The sequence below is a fragment of the Phoca vitulina genome, unplaced genomic scaffold (genome assembly GCF_004348235.1).
Source record: "Phoca vitulina isolate PV1807 unplaced genomic scaffold, GSC_HSeal_1.0 scaffold20, whole genome shotgun sequence".
Lineage (NCBI taxonomy): Eukaryota > Metazoa > Chordata > Mammalia > Carnivora > Phocidae > Phoca > Phoca vitulina.
This window is the reverse complement of record NW_022589723.1, coordinates 31,635,016-31,650,981: the sequence shown is the minus strand read 5'-3', so window position 1 is coordinate 31,650,981 and position 15,966 is coordinate 31,635,016. Positions and strand designations below refer to the sequence as shown.

General features: G+C 42.4%; 1 protein-coding gene across 4 annotated transcripts in view; it reads left to right on the top strand.

Moving 5' to 3' along the window:
* Window positions 1-15,892, top strand: part of MEGF11 (multiple EGF like domains 11) — a 345,128-nt gene extending 329,236 nt beyond the window's left edge. For 2 of the 4 annotated variants that reach the window (XM_032417420.1, XM_032417421.1), the window contains 3 exons: window positions 2,354-2,410; window positions 9,049-9,255; window positions 9,859-15,892. In XM_032417420.1, coding sequence (XP_032273311.1) covers window positions 2,354-2,410; window positions 9,049-9,255; window positions 9,859-10,019 — 425 coding nt within the window. In that variant the 3' untranslated portion in view covers window positions 10,020-15,892. Of the gene's footprint in view, window positions 1-2,353; window positions 3,388-9,048; window positions 9,256-9,858 lie in introns of those variants that run through there. The other 2 variants (XM_032417423.1, XM_032417422.1) reach the window with 2 other exon arrangements.
* Window positions 15,893-15,966: the final 74 nt, after the last annotated feature.

Here is a 15,966-nt window from a genome sequence, read left to right as displayed (position 1 = left end):
TCTACAAGCCCAATCCCCTATCTAAAGGAAGCTTGCCTGGATTCATCCCCCATCACCCCTTCTGCTCCCATCGTGGTCAGTGGATGTGGACAAACTGTGACTGGTATTAGGTGAAGGAGACACAGCATAATTGTACTCCCTATAGGCCACAGAATACAACCCTAAACCACTGAGAAATGACTTAAGGATGGGGACACCTTTGGGGTTCTCTGGGCCCTGTGGGTATGGATGACAAGCCCAATGTCTCCCAGAGAGAGACCCCAGACCCACCAGTGGCTCAGATCAAGCTCTCCCAGATCATAGGGTAGGGTTGTCAAGCAGGGATCCGGAGAGGTTGGGGTAGGATGTGTCAATCGACATCCACTCTGCTCTGTATTAGGCTCAAGCTAGTGGCTTGGGAAAGAAGAAAAAAGGAGACTTGCAAAGTCAATCCTGCTGTGGGAGGATCTGGAGTTACAGAAATAGGTGCCATAGGAGTAAGCATAATGAATCAACAGAGATGTAGCCTCCCTAACAAGTGGCCTCTCTAAGGCAGGGCCTGAGTATACTGGATAACCCTTGGGCTCTAGCTAGTTTCTAGAGCTCAAGGAATGCAGCTCTGCCAACCCCTGCAGGTCTCTGCGTGCAGTAGCACTAAGAAGCATGAAGGTTCTGAATGTATCTGCCCACTGAGCAGCTGTGGGCTGCAAAGACCCTGAGTCTGTACCTAGGAGGCTGCGCTCGTGGCTGCGGGCTCCCTGGGCCATGTCTAGGTCTTTCAATAACCCCACCAAATACAACCCTCAACCTTCCCAACCCCCCTGCCCCCCTCCCCCCACACACACTACCACCATGCTGTATCTCTTTCCCCAAGGGAGCATGCTCCGGGCTCAGCCCAGATTTCTCCCTGCTTTCTAGATGTACACTCTACAGTGTAGCCAGAGCCACCACATGCTATCATCCTGTGGCTTACACTAAGGCAGGCTGGTGGCCAATGGAAGAGAATAGTTGGGGAGATCTAGCTTCTAGTTCATGTGGTGTCGGACAAGTCACTGCCCCTCTTTGGGTCTCGGTTTCCTGTTCTAAAAAAAAAAAAGGAAAAGTTAACAGCCTAGCCTCCCTCCCTCAGGGAGGGTGAAGGAAGCCCTGGTCTAGTATAAAGGGCTGAACTGATGCCAGGAATACAAATTGCTAATCATTTTTCTGAAGGGCACAGGTTACCTATAGGCCTTTTAGAAGAATAGCAAACTAGAGGAAAACTTGGACTGGTTCTGCCGTATCACTCAGTAAAGTGGGGAAGGCAGGCAGGTAAGAATAGATTCCTACAGATTCAACTTAGGAACTCTGTGGAGGAGGTATGGTATGGGGATGTATCTGAACAGCAGTGGGTTGGCCTTCAGTGTCTCAAACAGGGGAGAGTCCAGTGGAGTCACATTGTATTTTAGTCATTACTCGCTGCATGCCTTGCCTGGTAGTGTGTCCTCAGTTAAAAGCTGGAAAAAAAAGGGACTCTGAGCCAGAGTCATTAAAGTCTCAACCTAAAAATGCCAGACAGCTTCTTTTCTGATATCACCAGCAGCAAAGAGCCTGAGCTTGGTCCCTGAAGTTTTATGTCCTGCCTCTGGCTATGGCTAAGGACCATGCATTTTAGGAGCCGGATAAACTGTGACAGCCAAAACGGAGAAAAATCCTTCAGATTAAAAACACTGGTAATACTTTTCAAAGACAAGTCTCAATTATGTACAAATGGTCCACTCCCCAAAATGGGTAACTAAGAGAGCAGACTATGGATGGGAGTGACTACATCCTGGAAAGATCACTAATCAAGAATCTCAGCCACTGGTCCACCTCCCTCCCTGGCTCCCCTCAGTCGAGCTTCAGATCCAGGAGAGGAGGTAGGACCAGAGCTGAGAGGTAAGAAACGGTCTTCAACCCTATTCCAAGATCCAACAGAACTGGGATTTGGAATGTCATACACCCCTTCCCCAAGCTAAGAACTGGCTCTGATTCGTTCCTTATCCTGTACTTCTGGAGCTTGGGACTTCACCTATAGTTGACTGCAGGTGGCAACAGAACTGCCTGTGATCACCTCATGAAGACACACCCCTCAGAGTTAAACAAGGTTAAAGAGGAGGAGTGCTGCATATGCCAGGGGGCGCTGTAGCTCACCACTAATGCTTCTGAGCCCTGTAAGAATTCCTGCATCGTCAAAATGATTTAGAGTAGATTAAACCCAGAATAATCCTCTAGCACTAAAGAACTAATTTTATGGGTAAGGAAGGAAAAAAAAGGCAAGAAAAAATAAAGCAAAAACACATGCAGTCTAAGTAAACGTCACTCACCCCATTTTTCTCTTTATTCTATTTTAATGCAGGTGCTTGTGGAATGGATAGACGCCAGAACACATACATTATGGACAAAGGCTTCAAAGGTAGAGTATCCAATCCTGACGTCCCATTAGAAAGGGCTTAGCAAGATAAAGAGTACAAATGTGAAATGACCAGGAATTCTACCAGAGAGACACTGCGCACATCTCTTCCCTCACTCCCCTCACAAGTAAAAAGACCACAGGACCTGGGGCTGCTGGGTAGCTCTGCTCAGGAGGAGCAATCATCATAATAATGAATTTATATTTCAATTTAAGTTGCACCTGCTTAGCAAGCGCTTGTGGGTTTTTTTATAGATGCCAACTAAATGTCTTCAGAAATGGGAGAATGTCATTATCTAACCAATTAGTATGAGTTAAATTGATTATAAATTCTGAAATAAAGTCAATCTACCTGCCCCAGAGGCCTCCTGTCGTCATGCTGGCGAGGATTGCCACCCTGCACCTGCTGGCTTTCTGGGGCACAAGGAATGAAAATTAATACCTAGTGTTAATACTGTATGGCACTCCACCCTCGAGATCTCTGCCCCTGAGACTGGGGAGGTCAGGACTAATCCCAAGCACATCCCAAAACAGCAAGCTGGATCATCCTTCTAAGAAGTCTGAGTGTGAAACCAAAGATGAAGATCAGGTCCTGCCCTGGGCTTAGGCCTTACGTTTAAATAAGAGAATGTGTGAAACAGGTGGCTTTGGGACTATGTCACTTATTACTCTGTCAAGTCTATTAACCGTGCCCTTAGACTGGGAGCTCTCTAAGGCCTAGTTTCCTCATCTGCAAGGTTGGGATAATTATGCCTATCCTATGGTCTAATGCCTATCCTAGTGTCTAATAAGGTTATCCTGAGTATTCAATAAAAATCAGAGATGAGAAGTGTTTTTGCATATTATAAAAGATTGTACTAATGTAACAGGGCTGTCCTTTTGTCTCTGAGGTCTATTTAGGAGTCTCAGCCACACTGAAAGAGATGACGGACAGCAAAGATCCCAATGGCTATCATAGATCTAGAATCACCTGGAAAGCCTGTTAAACATACAGAGGTCCACACCCCATCTTCCCAAGACTCTGAAGCAGTGTATCTAGAGTGGGGTCCTGGAATCTGCATTTGTAATGACTACTTCAGGGCATTCTTAGGTCTCAGGTCTAGACTGACCCAGATTTCCTGGATTACTGTTCTGTCTTTCAGACTTAGCCTTAGTTATACCTGTGACACAACCATTTCCTAACCAAGGAGAGCTAGTCATCTATAGCCCTTGGTGGAGTGGTTATTAAAAGTGGGGTGAGCTAGGGGTGGGTTGCTCTGAGCAAGAGAGCAGGAAGGGCAAGTCTCCATGAACACATTAGGATGTATACAGCCCAAGAGAACAATGTGAAAACAGGAGGTCACCCCTCTGCTTCTGGTCAGCCGAAGTTCACTACTCCCTTGGGAGCATCAATTCTGGCCATTTTCTGCGTATTGACTCAAACCATCCACATGGAGGCAAGCACCATTACAGTAGTGAAGCTAAAAGCTTTACTGTTTCATCACTGTGACCTGAGATCTCAGTTTCTTTCTCAAAGAGGTGTGGGGACTGGGCAGAAAGATCTCTTAAGAGACTTTCTAGCTCCGAAAATATGCATGACTCAAGAATGAATAAGCTCAGACAGGCCCAAACAGCTCAATTAATGAGCACACAACTTTCCTATGCACTTTGTTGTCCTGTGCATTGTGATTAGGGTAACTGCTTTCAGACTCGAAACCATAAATGTATATATAACAAAGCTAAGAAGGGCAGTGTCTCTGCCTCAGCAGCCAGATTTTGTTTCACCACTCTGGCTATAATCATCCTTTAGAGAAAAGGTGGCTGCCCAGGTAAATATGCCAACAGGTGCTGGGAACCAACACATCAGAACAAGAGAATTCAAGAACAGGAAAATGAAATGTCACGGTTTGGAACTTTACAGAAATATTTATCAAACACATGTAATAAACCCCACTAACTGAACTCCCTAATAAACATTTAATAAACTAGTCTGTACCAGGAATGAAATTATTTCCTAAAACTACTGGGCCAAACCAAATAAGAACCATTAAGAGTGAAGAGTCTGAGTGTTCTCTGAACTCAGTGGTCTCAAGACCCTGGCCTGGAAGTTTTGGATTCTAGTCCTAGTTCTTACTGTGTGGCACTGACTAGGTCACACTGTTATTTTCTGCGTTTGGTTTTTCTACCTCCGTTAGAACGATGAGGTTGTACTAGCACCATCTCTAAGGCCTCTCTAATTCAGCCAGTGCTCCTTCTTGCCCTTCTTACTTTAGACCTCCGCTCACTGTCATCCTGAAGTTACACGACACACCACACATTGCTTGCTATGCTAACCCCATTTTACCTCTAAAACAAACACCTATCCATCTCCCCCTCCCCTTCTCCCCCTCAACACAATGATACTGTAACAAACTATGTTTAATTCCTTGTCTGTCAGGCATTTCAAAGTGCTACAGAAGAAATCCTCCCTAGCACGCTCCATCACCTTTATGATCCTGAAATCCTGAATCCCACTGTTGCTGCCACAGGGAAGCCACCTGTATGCTCCTTGCTAATCCAGCCTCCACGTGTCTCCTTGCAGTAACTTTGGGTTCCAAGGTAGTGAGGAGTCCAGTGACATCCTGAAAACTTTTTTTAGCCAGTGTGGTTCTCCTTCTGACCGTGAAATCTCCCTTTTCTTCTCCCCATATCCTTGTCTCTCAAGGAAAAGAGTGCTTAGGGCCCAGGAAGAGAAAAGGCAGTGTGGCTTTCTAATAATAGTAGTAGGCTCAGAAGAAACAGATGTTCAGTGCCTGGGTCTTCCCCAAGAGTGAAATACTGACTTTACCTAGATGCTCGTGTGAACCTAAAAGCCTAGGTAAGTTCCAATCCCACTCACAGAGTGGCCTTGGATAGTCATTTCCCCTCTCTGGATTTGCTGCTGCTTTTATAAAATGAAGGTGTTTAGGCTCACTTCCAAGGCCCCTTCTGCATTTGAGGGTATAAGACTGTGATTTGGAAGAGGTAGGAACTACGTGAGAACAAACACCAAGGCATTATAAAGCTAAACCTTCAGTCCTGATGCTAATTACAGGCCTTGGAGGAGTAACTCTCCAAAGCTTAGGTAGCCTTGGTTGATGCTTCCCCTTTCTTTGCAAAATGCCCTGAAGTGCAGGGACTGGCTGGGGTAGGGTGGGGCTGTAAAAGGATGAGGAAGTGTTTTAGAGAGACTGGTTGCTCTTCCCCTTACCCCACCCTCCCTGAGGGCAGGCAGGTAGATGACTCAGCAGGAGAGAAGAATATTTCTGAAGTGTAAATTTTCCAGTAAGCCTTGCCCTTTCCTCCCTTCAGTTCCCAGAAATAGAATCCAGATTATCTATAATCCAACACCCCCTTCCGACCACCTCAACCCACACATACACTTCTCCATCCTTTCTTTCCCTCTGGCCCCTTTATATAAGGAAGGTACAGCTTCCCCTTGAAATGAATCCCCTCCCCCAACCCCAACTTCTCTTTTATTCACTTAGGTGCATCCCCGGCTGCACAGCAAACTTATTTGCAGTAGTCCTCTTATCTGCAGTTTCTTTCCTCAGTTTCAGTTACCCGCCCCCCCGTCACATGATCAAGGTCAATAGTGGCCTGTCACAATGCCTACCTAGGTCATTCACCTCATTTCACCATCTCACATCATCACAAGAAGGGTGAGTCTAGTACAATATTTTGAGAGACCCCATTCATATAACATCTATTACATTATACTGTTATAATTGTTCTATTAGTTACTGTGGTTCATCTCAGTGTGATTAACTTATAAACTTTAGCATAGGTTATGTACGCATATATGCATAAGAAAAAATATATAGAGGGTTCAGTATTATCTGTGGTTTCAGGCATCCACTGGGGGTCTTGGAAAGTATCCCTGTGGATTGGTGGGGGTGGGGAGACTGCTGCGTACCCCCAAACTTAAAGGCAGCCTTGACTCTTCTGGTGGAAATGAGAAGAGGGACACTACTGGCTAACTGAGACTCTGTTAGGCTTTGAGCCACAGCCTCAAGACTGCCACTGCCGGGACTGAATCAATCATGGGATTAGCCACGAAAAGCTCAGAGCTCGGCCCTTCTCTGTCAGCAGGGCTTGGCCCCACTGACAGAAGGTATTCCTTGCTGAAGGTAAGGTGAAACTGTAGCAGCTGTAGTTCGCATTTAGAGATCCAGAACAGGAGGAGGGGTAGTAAGATGCAAGTGGAGACACCATGACTGGATACCGGATTATGGGTTGAGCCCTAACTATTTACTAACATTAGGCGAACTTTATGAGCTTCAGTATCCTCCTTTCTAAAGCAGTAATCATAGTCCTTCCTGCCCAGCCCTCTTCACAAATGAACAAGTTTCAAATGACCTAACCAGAGTGAAGATACTAGCATAAGGGCTACATTTTCTATCACTATTCCTCAAGTTTTAGAAAACATGCAACTAAGGTAGCCGCCAATCAAAGTAAAAGGATGTGCCTGGGTGAGGAGGAGAGGAGGGTGTTAGAGAACTTTTCACTCAGATGATAGCCCTTCCGTTAAGCCGTTCTAGTCCTCAGCTTCCAAACCAGCAGCTCCGAGTCATACTGCCTTACTCTTTGGCTGCTAAGTTCAGAGAACCCAAAGTGGGACCGATGGACCATGCTGGGGTTCCTGGACACACCCCCAGCCCCTTGTACTAAGAAACAAAGTACTCACTAGAAGCAACTTCACGTGGCTCTGGGCAGACTGTGGCCCAGGACCCACATCCCCCTTTCCTCATGAGAGCCTCACCAGCAGCTGGGCCTGCTCACTGTCCGGCAAGAATGTTTTCTCCTACCCCTCTCTAGGGTTCTAGGCTAGAAAAGAGACCACAATCTCAGATGGGACCAAGGCCAACATCTCTCTACCTGGGGGCCAGGATGAGATGGAAAAGGCTCTGAGCCTGGTTGTGGATCGCACTCTGCTACTGACAGCAGTGTGACCTGGGGAGGTCACTTCCTCATGCCAAGCGACGGTTTCCTCATAAGCAGTAAAAGGGAAGGAGAGAATTAATTATTGCTCTAGCTACATCGCAGGTATTAGGAACACTTGAATGAACTAATGGGTAAATGTACTTTTGTACAAGATTGAAGAAATGTTACCTGCTGAAACAAACATCATTAACCCTATACTCAGAATTCTAAGTAAATCCCCTCCCAACCAGTCACCTGTTACGGAAAAAAACACTGCTAGTGGTGACACACAACTCAACTTTCAGCCACATGGAGCATTCTGCTCTCCCAGGACCTAGTCACCCCTTGAGTTACAATGATCCCTTTATTATTTTTTTTTTTTTTACATTTTCATTAATCTCACAAGCTGGAGGCAGAGAGCATGTGATGGTTCTAGTGGAAGACTGTCCAAGAATTTCACCATCTGCTACCACTTAGAGAAATTTAGAGCTGAGAAATATAGAAATTTCACCATCTGCTACCACTTAAGAGAAATTTAGACCTCTGAAGACCACTCATTACTGTCAAGCCCCTACAATTCCATGCTTATTTCTAGACCCCCTGGCTGGCAGATCGTCACAGAAGAATGAGGGCCAGAGTTGGCCAGATTACAGAGAATCTAGTGCTTTTTTCAGGCAAGTCTTGCCTCACTTGGAATGATCTACAAGAACCAGTGATCTTCCCAAAACGGGAAAATGGCATAGAGGATGAAGGAGGGGCTCCCCTTCCCTTCTGTGACTCCCAGTCCCAAAGAAAACACTTTCTTCCTCCAGTGAGCTACAGTTACTTTGCCTCGTATTTGGAGACTAGTCTGCATTCTTTTGTACCCCAATATACCCTGAAGTCTTGGGGAAGATGCACCTGAGAGGCAGCAGGAAGAGAAGCATGAGTTCTCCTAGTATCAGAAAAAGATACTGCTAAAATTGGTTTCAGTTAGCATTCATAAGTACTGGGGTAAGTGACCCCAGAGGATACACTGGAAGGCTTACTAGAAAACAGGAACTTTTCAAAGGCCAGCCTGAGACCCAGGTGCTTTTTACACCTCCATTACATTTCAGTCTGCCCCACCTTTGATCACAAGCTTCTCAAGAGCAGGGATGCCGCCAAATCTGCTCCCTAAAGGCTGCCAAGTTGCTGACACCTGTGCCAAAACACACCTACTTCTTTTCAATCTGAATTTCTTACTCATCAAAAAGAATTCAGAGGAAGAATGATATCACAGAACAAACACAGGCCAAGGAGTCCCAAGGCATGCATTCAAGCCTTGGCACTGTCATTTATGAGCTTATAGGACATGAGCCAAGTCACTTCATCTCTCTGGGCCTTCATCCTATAAAATGCAAAGTATCAACTATCTTTGCAGGATTTTGAAAAATTAAATAATAGATGTGAAAGCACACTGTGAAAGCACATTGAGTATCCTGAATTAATCCCCTTCTGGTTCTGAACCTGACTACTAAGAACAAGAATGTCCCTGTTCCTCCAAAAACGTAAGTTACTTTATGAAAAGAACTCTGCCTACCTAGGAAAGCACCCTTCAACATATTTAAGAAGGAAATCTTGGATTATTATAGGCTTTTACAGATCCAGGATCCTGACGGCACATAAACTGCAATCTGTTTCTGGTATTGAAATTAAGTCTGTGTCCTTGCATGTCCTAAGAAATCTCTCTTGCCTTGCAGATTACATGAAAGAATCCGTGTGCAGTTCTAGCACTTGTTCCTTGAATAGCAGTGAAAACCCTTACGCCACAATTAAGGACCCACCCATTCTCACCTGCAAGCTTCCAGAAAGCAGCTATGTAGAAATGAAGTCGCCTATGCACAGGGGGTCTCCGTACACAGATATGCCATCCTTGTCGACATCTAATAAAAATATATATGAAGTTGGTAGGTGTCTCAAATAAGTAACTTAGTGAAATCAGGGCAATAGTGCAGCATCTGAAATAAAAACAAGCCCTCTCCACTCACCCTGTCTTGAAAACACACCCTTCTTTTGTTGCTTTTTAAGGAATCCAAGGTGAATGGTCTTTCCCAGGATTACCCTCCTCTCTCATGCAGGAAATCAAATTCTCATGTCAACTCTGCTTTAAAAAAATACCAGGACTACTATGAAGCAGAAATGCTGGGGGTGGAAAATCAGTGGGTATACACACTTCAACTGATTTAATCAGAACAGACATTTGCAAGTTTCTGAATCACCGTCTTCGACCTTCTCCCAGTTTCACCTATGTCCCTGGGCTTACTGATAAGATCCCTACCTCTAGGATATTCCAAACCTCTTGGTTTTGACCAGAGCTTGGGATTCTAATAGTACACTCACTTAGGTTTTCCATTTCATGAGCAAGCCTCAATCCTAACCCTCATGTATTTATCACAGATTTATAAATCCCTGGCTTCTCTCCCTAGCAAGTTAAATAGAACTCTATTCCTCTCAACAAGGCAACCAAAGCTAATCTGTTCTCTGAACTCATTTTTCACTATATTCCTTAGAGCCCACAATCAGTATGGTCCAAGAAGGCCTCGGTCATAACTCCAGCTATATCCAGAATCCATACGACCTACCTAGGAACAGCCATATTCCTGGTCATTATGACCTCCTCCCAGTAAGACAAAGCCCTGCCAATGGGCCCTCCCAGGACAAGCAGTCTTAAGAGAGAGAAGCCTCTCTCTTGCAATGTGCTCTGCTGAATATTCTGACTCTGAAAGAAGACAATCCCTTGACTTGAAATAATGATACAGACTGACTCCAGCTGCGTGTTAGTCATTACTTTCACCTGGAACTAAAGAAGAGCTTCCAAGTGGGACTGGGGTAATTGTTCAAACGGTCTGTTTACAAAGGCAAATCCTATCACCTACCCACACCCAACCCCAAATGCCCAGGATTACATGATCTTTTAAAACACTTAAGATCCAGCTACTCATCAACATCAGCTAAATATATATATTGAGATACATAATTCTCTGAAACGTGATGCTTAGAAAGCATATAGCATAGGTTTCACAAACCTTCCTGGGGGAAAAGGGAACTGGGGAGGGGAAAGGATTCAAGATCCTGAAATGTATGTGCTTTTGATTGCTGTTACCCTCAACATCTGTTTTATTACCTAAGATAAACAGCACACAGACACAACCTGTGCTAATCTGTTATCAATCCTAAAGTACTTGTACATCTATGTCTGACCTGTCAAATCACAACAGCCAAGATTATAGTATACAGTCTAATACTGACAACTTCAATTTTTTAAAAATAAGACTTTAATAAATACAAATTAACTTTCCCTCTTCTGCCCTTCGTGGTAGTAGGAGTTGTTTTCAAAGCGCAGCAGCTTCTTTCAGTCTATAATGATTTCTAGGCCAGCTTTACCAAATCTTGCTGATTCAAAGTTTGAGAACATTGCCAAGTCATTCCTAGCCTGGTCATAGCTCCTCAATCCATCCAACACCTGAGTCATTCCATGTGAAACAGAACTCTGAGATGATGCCTTTAAGCAAGCAGTCACAGACTGGTAAGAACGAAGTATCCCTAAAGGCCTCCTGAATTTATTTGATTGGCATCCCTTGACTCAGAAGAGTACTTGCTTTCATGCATTTCTTCATAAATCTTGAGCTTGATGTAGTATAGAACCTAAAAGTGTAGAAGAAATTAGATAAAAGTGGATATAGCAAGTTTAATAAGCTGCTTAAATTACATGATGCTTTTTGATGAAACTAAATGAAAAGAATGGACTGTAATCAGCTGCTGTAACATGATGTAAAACTTTACAATAAACAGAAAGTAAGGATATGAAGTACTTCTACCTTAAAACCACCACCTACTGAAATGGCCAAAAACATATTACAATGAGCTAATGCTTCAGATCCCAGTATTTAGACGTGTCTGTACCTTCCACTACCAACCAGGTAAACTGGGGCTCAGTTTGAGTCAAACTGGAGCCAACTCCCAAGCCCTAAAAAAGAGGACCTCCTCACAAGAATTAAAGACCAGAAGGGCAAACCGAGGAAACTAATGGCCACCCCTATACCACTCCATTCTCTGGTAACAGCCAGACAGTAAAAAATACTTCCAAAAAGGTAAACAGAAGAGGAACTAAATGACCGCAGAGATGGAATAGCAGCTACAGGAAGTGTGGGAGTCCTGAAGCCCTTGATACAACCTGGAAGTCTGCCATGGAACCCATTAGTTGAGGCAATGACCAGCAAAAGCAAGAAAATAAACAAGTAAATCCCCCTCCCTCACTTCACTCACGGCTTAAGCAAATTTTATTGTTAGGGGAAAACATAGAATACTTACATGAATGCTGCATGTGTGCATGGGAGCAAGTGATCAGCAATAGCAAATTTCCTTTCCACAAAAGCCTTATGAAATATAAATAATAGAAAATTCCTTTGTAGACCCAAGTAAATATTTCTCATACAGATGTAGAAAGAAATAGAGATAAGAGACTTACCTCAGTATTTCACGGCAGCAAGTGCTCAATTATCTTTGTAAAGCAAGGATCAAGAAGCATGGCGAAGTCAGATCAGCCAGGAGAAACTTCATCTCAATCCCAGGCTTTATCTTCTTCCCCTACCCTGCATGTACAGTAACTGCTGCCTGGCACACTGCAAACAAGCAGCATCATGCCAGTTTCAAGTGTCGCCTCTTGTTTGCCAACTATCTTATGGGCAAAATTCAGCAAGAGGGAGCATGGTGGAACTGCTAAAGCATGGGGTTAAGAGATTTGAGTGTTACTTGCCCTCTCTGGGCTCCTTTCTTCCTCACGTATTAAAAAGGGGAGAAGGAGAGAGAGGGAAGAAGCTCTAACAACCCTCTGGCTCTAGCATTCTATGACTGTTAAAGAAATGTAATACAATTCAAATTAGGCAATACAGAGAAGGGAAAGGCAGAGGGTGTGATTCATCTCTGGTGACAACAGCTGCCTTCACAGATCTAAGAGTTACTGGTAAAAGACATTTCAATCTTACAGAGCAACTGTTAGGAACTTCTGTCTAGCACTGTCACACATAGGTTCATGGTCAACCTAAATATGTGCACTGTGCATTTTGTTGGCAACTTGGAAAGATCTGTTTATTTTACAGAAACCAGTTTTCACTCAAAGTAATTTGCATTCAATTCAAATGAATAAAGAAAACACTATTATTGTACAATAGCATAAGTGAGACTATGAAATGGCAATACTTTTTTAAATAACCCAGATTTGTAATATATTTGTTCACTGTGCAAAGGGACCGTACCTTGTACAAAATAAAAGGAATTTCTCAAACTAATTTAACAAGAATGCCTACTGTTGTGTTGCACATTGAAAATGTGTCTATAATCTACAACTTAGGTTTAAAAGGTAGAACTAAACTACATTTTGTGTGGTCACTTTAGGCAGCCAGAAGTGAAAATTATCCCAATAGATACTTGAAAATAAAGTGAACAAGTTCTATCATATTTATAACAAGAGTCTCTTCCTTTAATGAATGGGATCAACATATTCATGTCTAAAAATTACTGAAAAATCTCATACACATCAAATGCTCAAATAGAGAATTTCTCTGCTTTCACAAAGATTTAAACTCAAAGGCAACTATTACAGCCTGTGCTCAGCTCCAGAGGCACAAAGGTACTTCTATGGAATGGAATAAAAGCAAGTGATGGGCCACCTAATTTGCATTAAGTGCAATGAATAGCTTTCCACTAGAAGTTATCACCCAGTACATTACTGCGGGTGCATGTTTTAGGACCTTTTAAAACATAACCTTGTGACCTCACTGGTAAAGAAGCAGCAGGATTAATTTTATAGTAAAACATGGATGCTAAAAAAATAGTTTACTGGATGCTTTCAAAAGTGTAAGTTTAAAATTTTTCCTTCATACTTTCTAAGTTTGTACATAATCCTATTTAAGTCAACCTAAGCCTTTCAACTTGTCAGTTCACAAAGCTTACATGACACTCAAGTTATTCCCAATGTTTAACCAAGAATAATACATTTTTGTTAGAGACTAAGACTCATTCTGAAATTATCTTACTAAGACAATTCTCAAGGGCTGGAGGGTGACATCTCAGTGAAAAACAAAACATGATCAAGAGTTTTAAGGCTAAAAAAGGTGTTTACTGAGAATAGTGGTATTAGATTATGACTCATGAGGCTCAGATTACTACCCAATACCATAAAGGATAACCAAAGGATGCAGGTTATGCACTCAATACAGAAGATTCAAGAATGATACATTCTATCTAACCAGAAGGCAGGCAGAAGACGCCCATTTAATCAGTATGTGACAACAGGAGACAAGACTCTTTCTCAGAAGGGATGGATGGATACATAGGGATTCATTACACTGTCATTTGTACTTCTGTATAATTATTATATAGCATTTATATAATCATTTTATATAACTTTTAATTGAAGTATTTTTTAGTCTGAATGGTAGTTCTCAGACTATAGCTCCCCAAGCTAAACTAGAATGAATCCTAGGATTAGCCCCCTCACTCTTTTAGATCCCTTCTTTATTGTTCTGACATGGAATAGCAGGGGGGATAGGTTATTAGGAATGTAAATATGAACAATGAACATTCCCACGCTTATGGATCTTACAATTTAGCAATTACAAAAGGGCAGAGATAAATGCAGGTCCATAGTCATTAGTAGGGTACTGATTATACATTTTCTTCCCTGACTTGCAGAGCTAGAAAGACTCGGACTCCAATCCAAACCCACAGAAGGCAGAAGCCCTAGTTTGTAGCGATGGGTTGTCAGATTCCCTCCTCAATTCTAGCTTCTACCTCCCAAGCCATTGTCTAGCCCAGCAGATGGCCCTCCAGAGCCTTGGAGAGGAGAAAGCACAGGGACTGGAAATCTTAAAAATCCTGTTATTTAGGAATCCACTTAAATGTAAACCAAAACCAGTAACTGATGATCCTAACAGATCCTGCATTGTTGGTTTCGTATCAAAGACAGTCTGCAGAAATAGTATTGCTTCCTGGGGCTTTCCAGACTGTCCCATTTCAGGCATGACCTTCTATAATATTCTTAGGGCCATATGATGAAATGCTTTGGCACAGAGACTAATACAATGGTCAGCAACTTCTTAAAGAAAAGGATCTGTCACTTCCCTAGAGAGATCTGAGAAAATGGTACCCTGAGACTGGAAGTTGTCAAGGGAAATGAATCTGAAAACAATACACTTACTCATTGGGATGGGAATAACAGGCAAGTTAAGTTCCACGGACTCAAACAGAGAAAAGGAATCCTACTGGCTACTAATTTTCACTACCATCACTGGTAATGGTAACATATAGTAGTTAACAGCAAATATATAGGACATCTGTGCTGGGACCTACCGATAATGATGTTAAATAACTGATTTCAAATGATCAGACTACTAAACTAACAGCCAAATAATGCCATTTATATCGTGTGTATTTTGCCATAAAAACCTACACACTTGGATTTAATCACTGATTCTCTCGGATAGCTAGCTCTATGGACTGCTCTACCTTCTTACAGATGCCTGTAAGAGATAATAGTAAAAAATTAAACACAAGATATTTTTAAAAGTTCTCTCACCCAGACATGAATATATTTTAAAAGTATATATTAAAAGCCAGCAGAATTTTAACAATAAAAGCCAAAACAAGCAGTTCTCAATTTACAGTTGACATAGCAGCCCCTCAAGTGCTCCTCCCCTCCGAAGCACATGATACTTCGATGCATATTGTTGAAAATGACAGTCATTTTGCAAATGTTCTAAAATCTTTCATCTTATGGAATGAGGTTAACATGGAAATAGTAACATTTTAATCAAGTTGTAAGACCAAAAACATTTTGCAAAGTGATTTTTACTTATCTATTAAACTTGAGTTCAAATGTGTAATAATTTGGCTCTAGTACCTGAAGAGTTCATTCACAGAATTGCCGAATTGGAGCTGGAATGAACCCCAGAAATAATCTAACCCATTCCCCTAACTGGAAGAAGGTGAGGCGCAGAGAAAATGACTAAAAGATCTGTGACTAGAATCCAAGTCTTTGTCACCCAATCCACTCTTCTATTATACCTGCCACTTTCAATCTAACTCAAATAGTTCAGCATACTTTCTAATATATGCCTAGTTATCAATGTCCTTTCAGATATTCTTTCTCTATCCTCCAATTCAATTTTCAATGAAATGGATGCTTCAATTAAAATGATCTCAGCCTATGATCTCCTTTACAAAAGCTGTAATGACATTTTATATAACTTTATTGTTACCCTTGGCCTCCTATAGTTTGGGGAAATACAACCATTCTTTAAAACATTCCAATGACAACTTCAGTTTATTTAGCATATCCTTTAGGTGAGTGGGAAAAGTGACCTGTCAAATCCCAGCAAGCATGTGGTACCAGCACCAACCCAACCAAGGTAACAAAAATCAGCCCTCCTCTTTTTAGCACTAGCCTATTATGCTATCCCATTAAAGCATGTGATAGAAGAGGATCCTTTCATGGTCTTTTGTTTTTTTTCCCCCCACACAGGGAATACATGCCATGCACAATCCTTATACAAAATTCGTAATTTGTTTCGAATTTTCTTCAGGCTTAAAATGTTTGTGAAACATCAAATAACCAATCT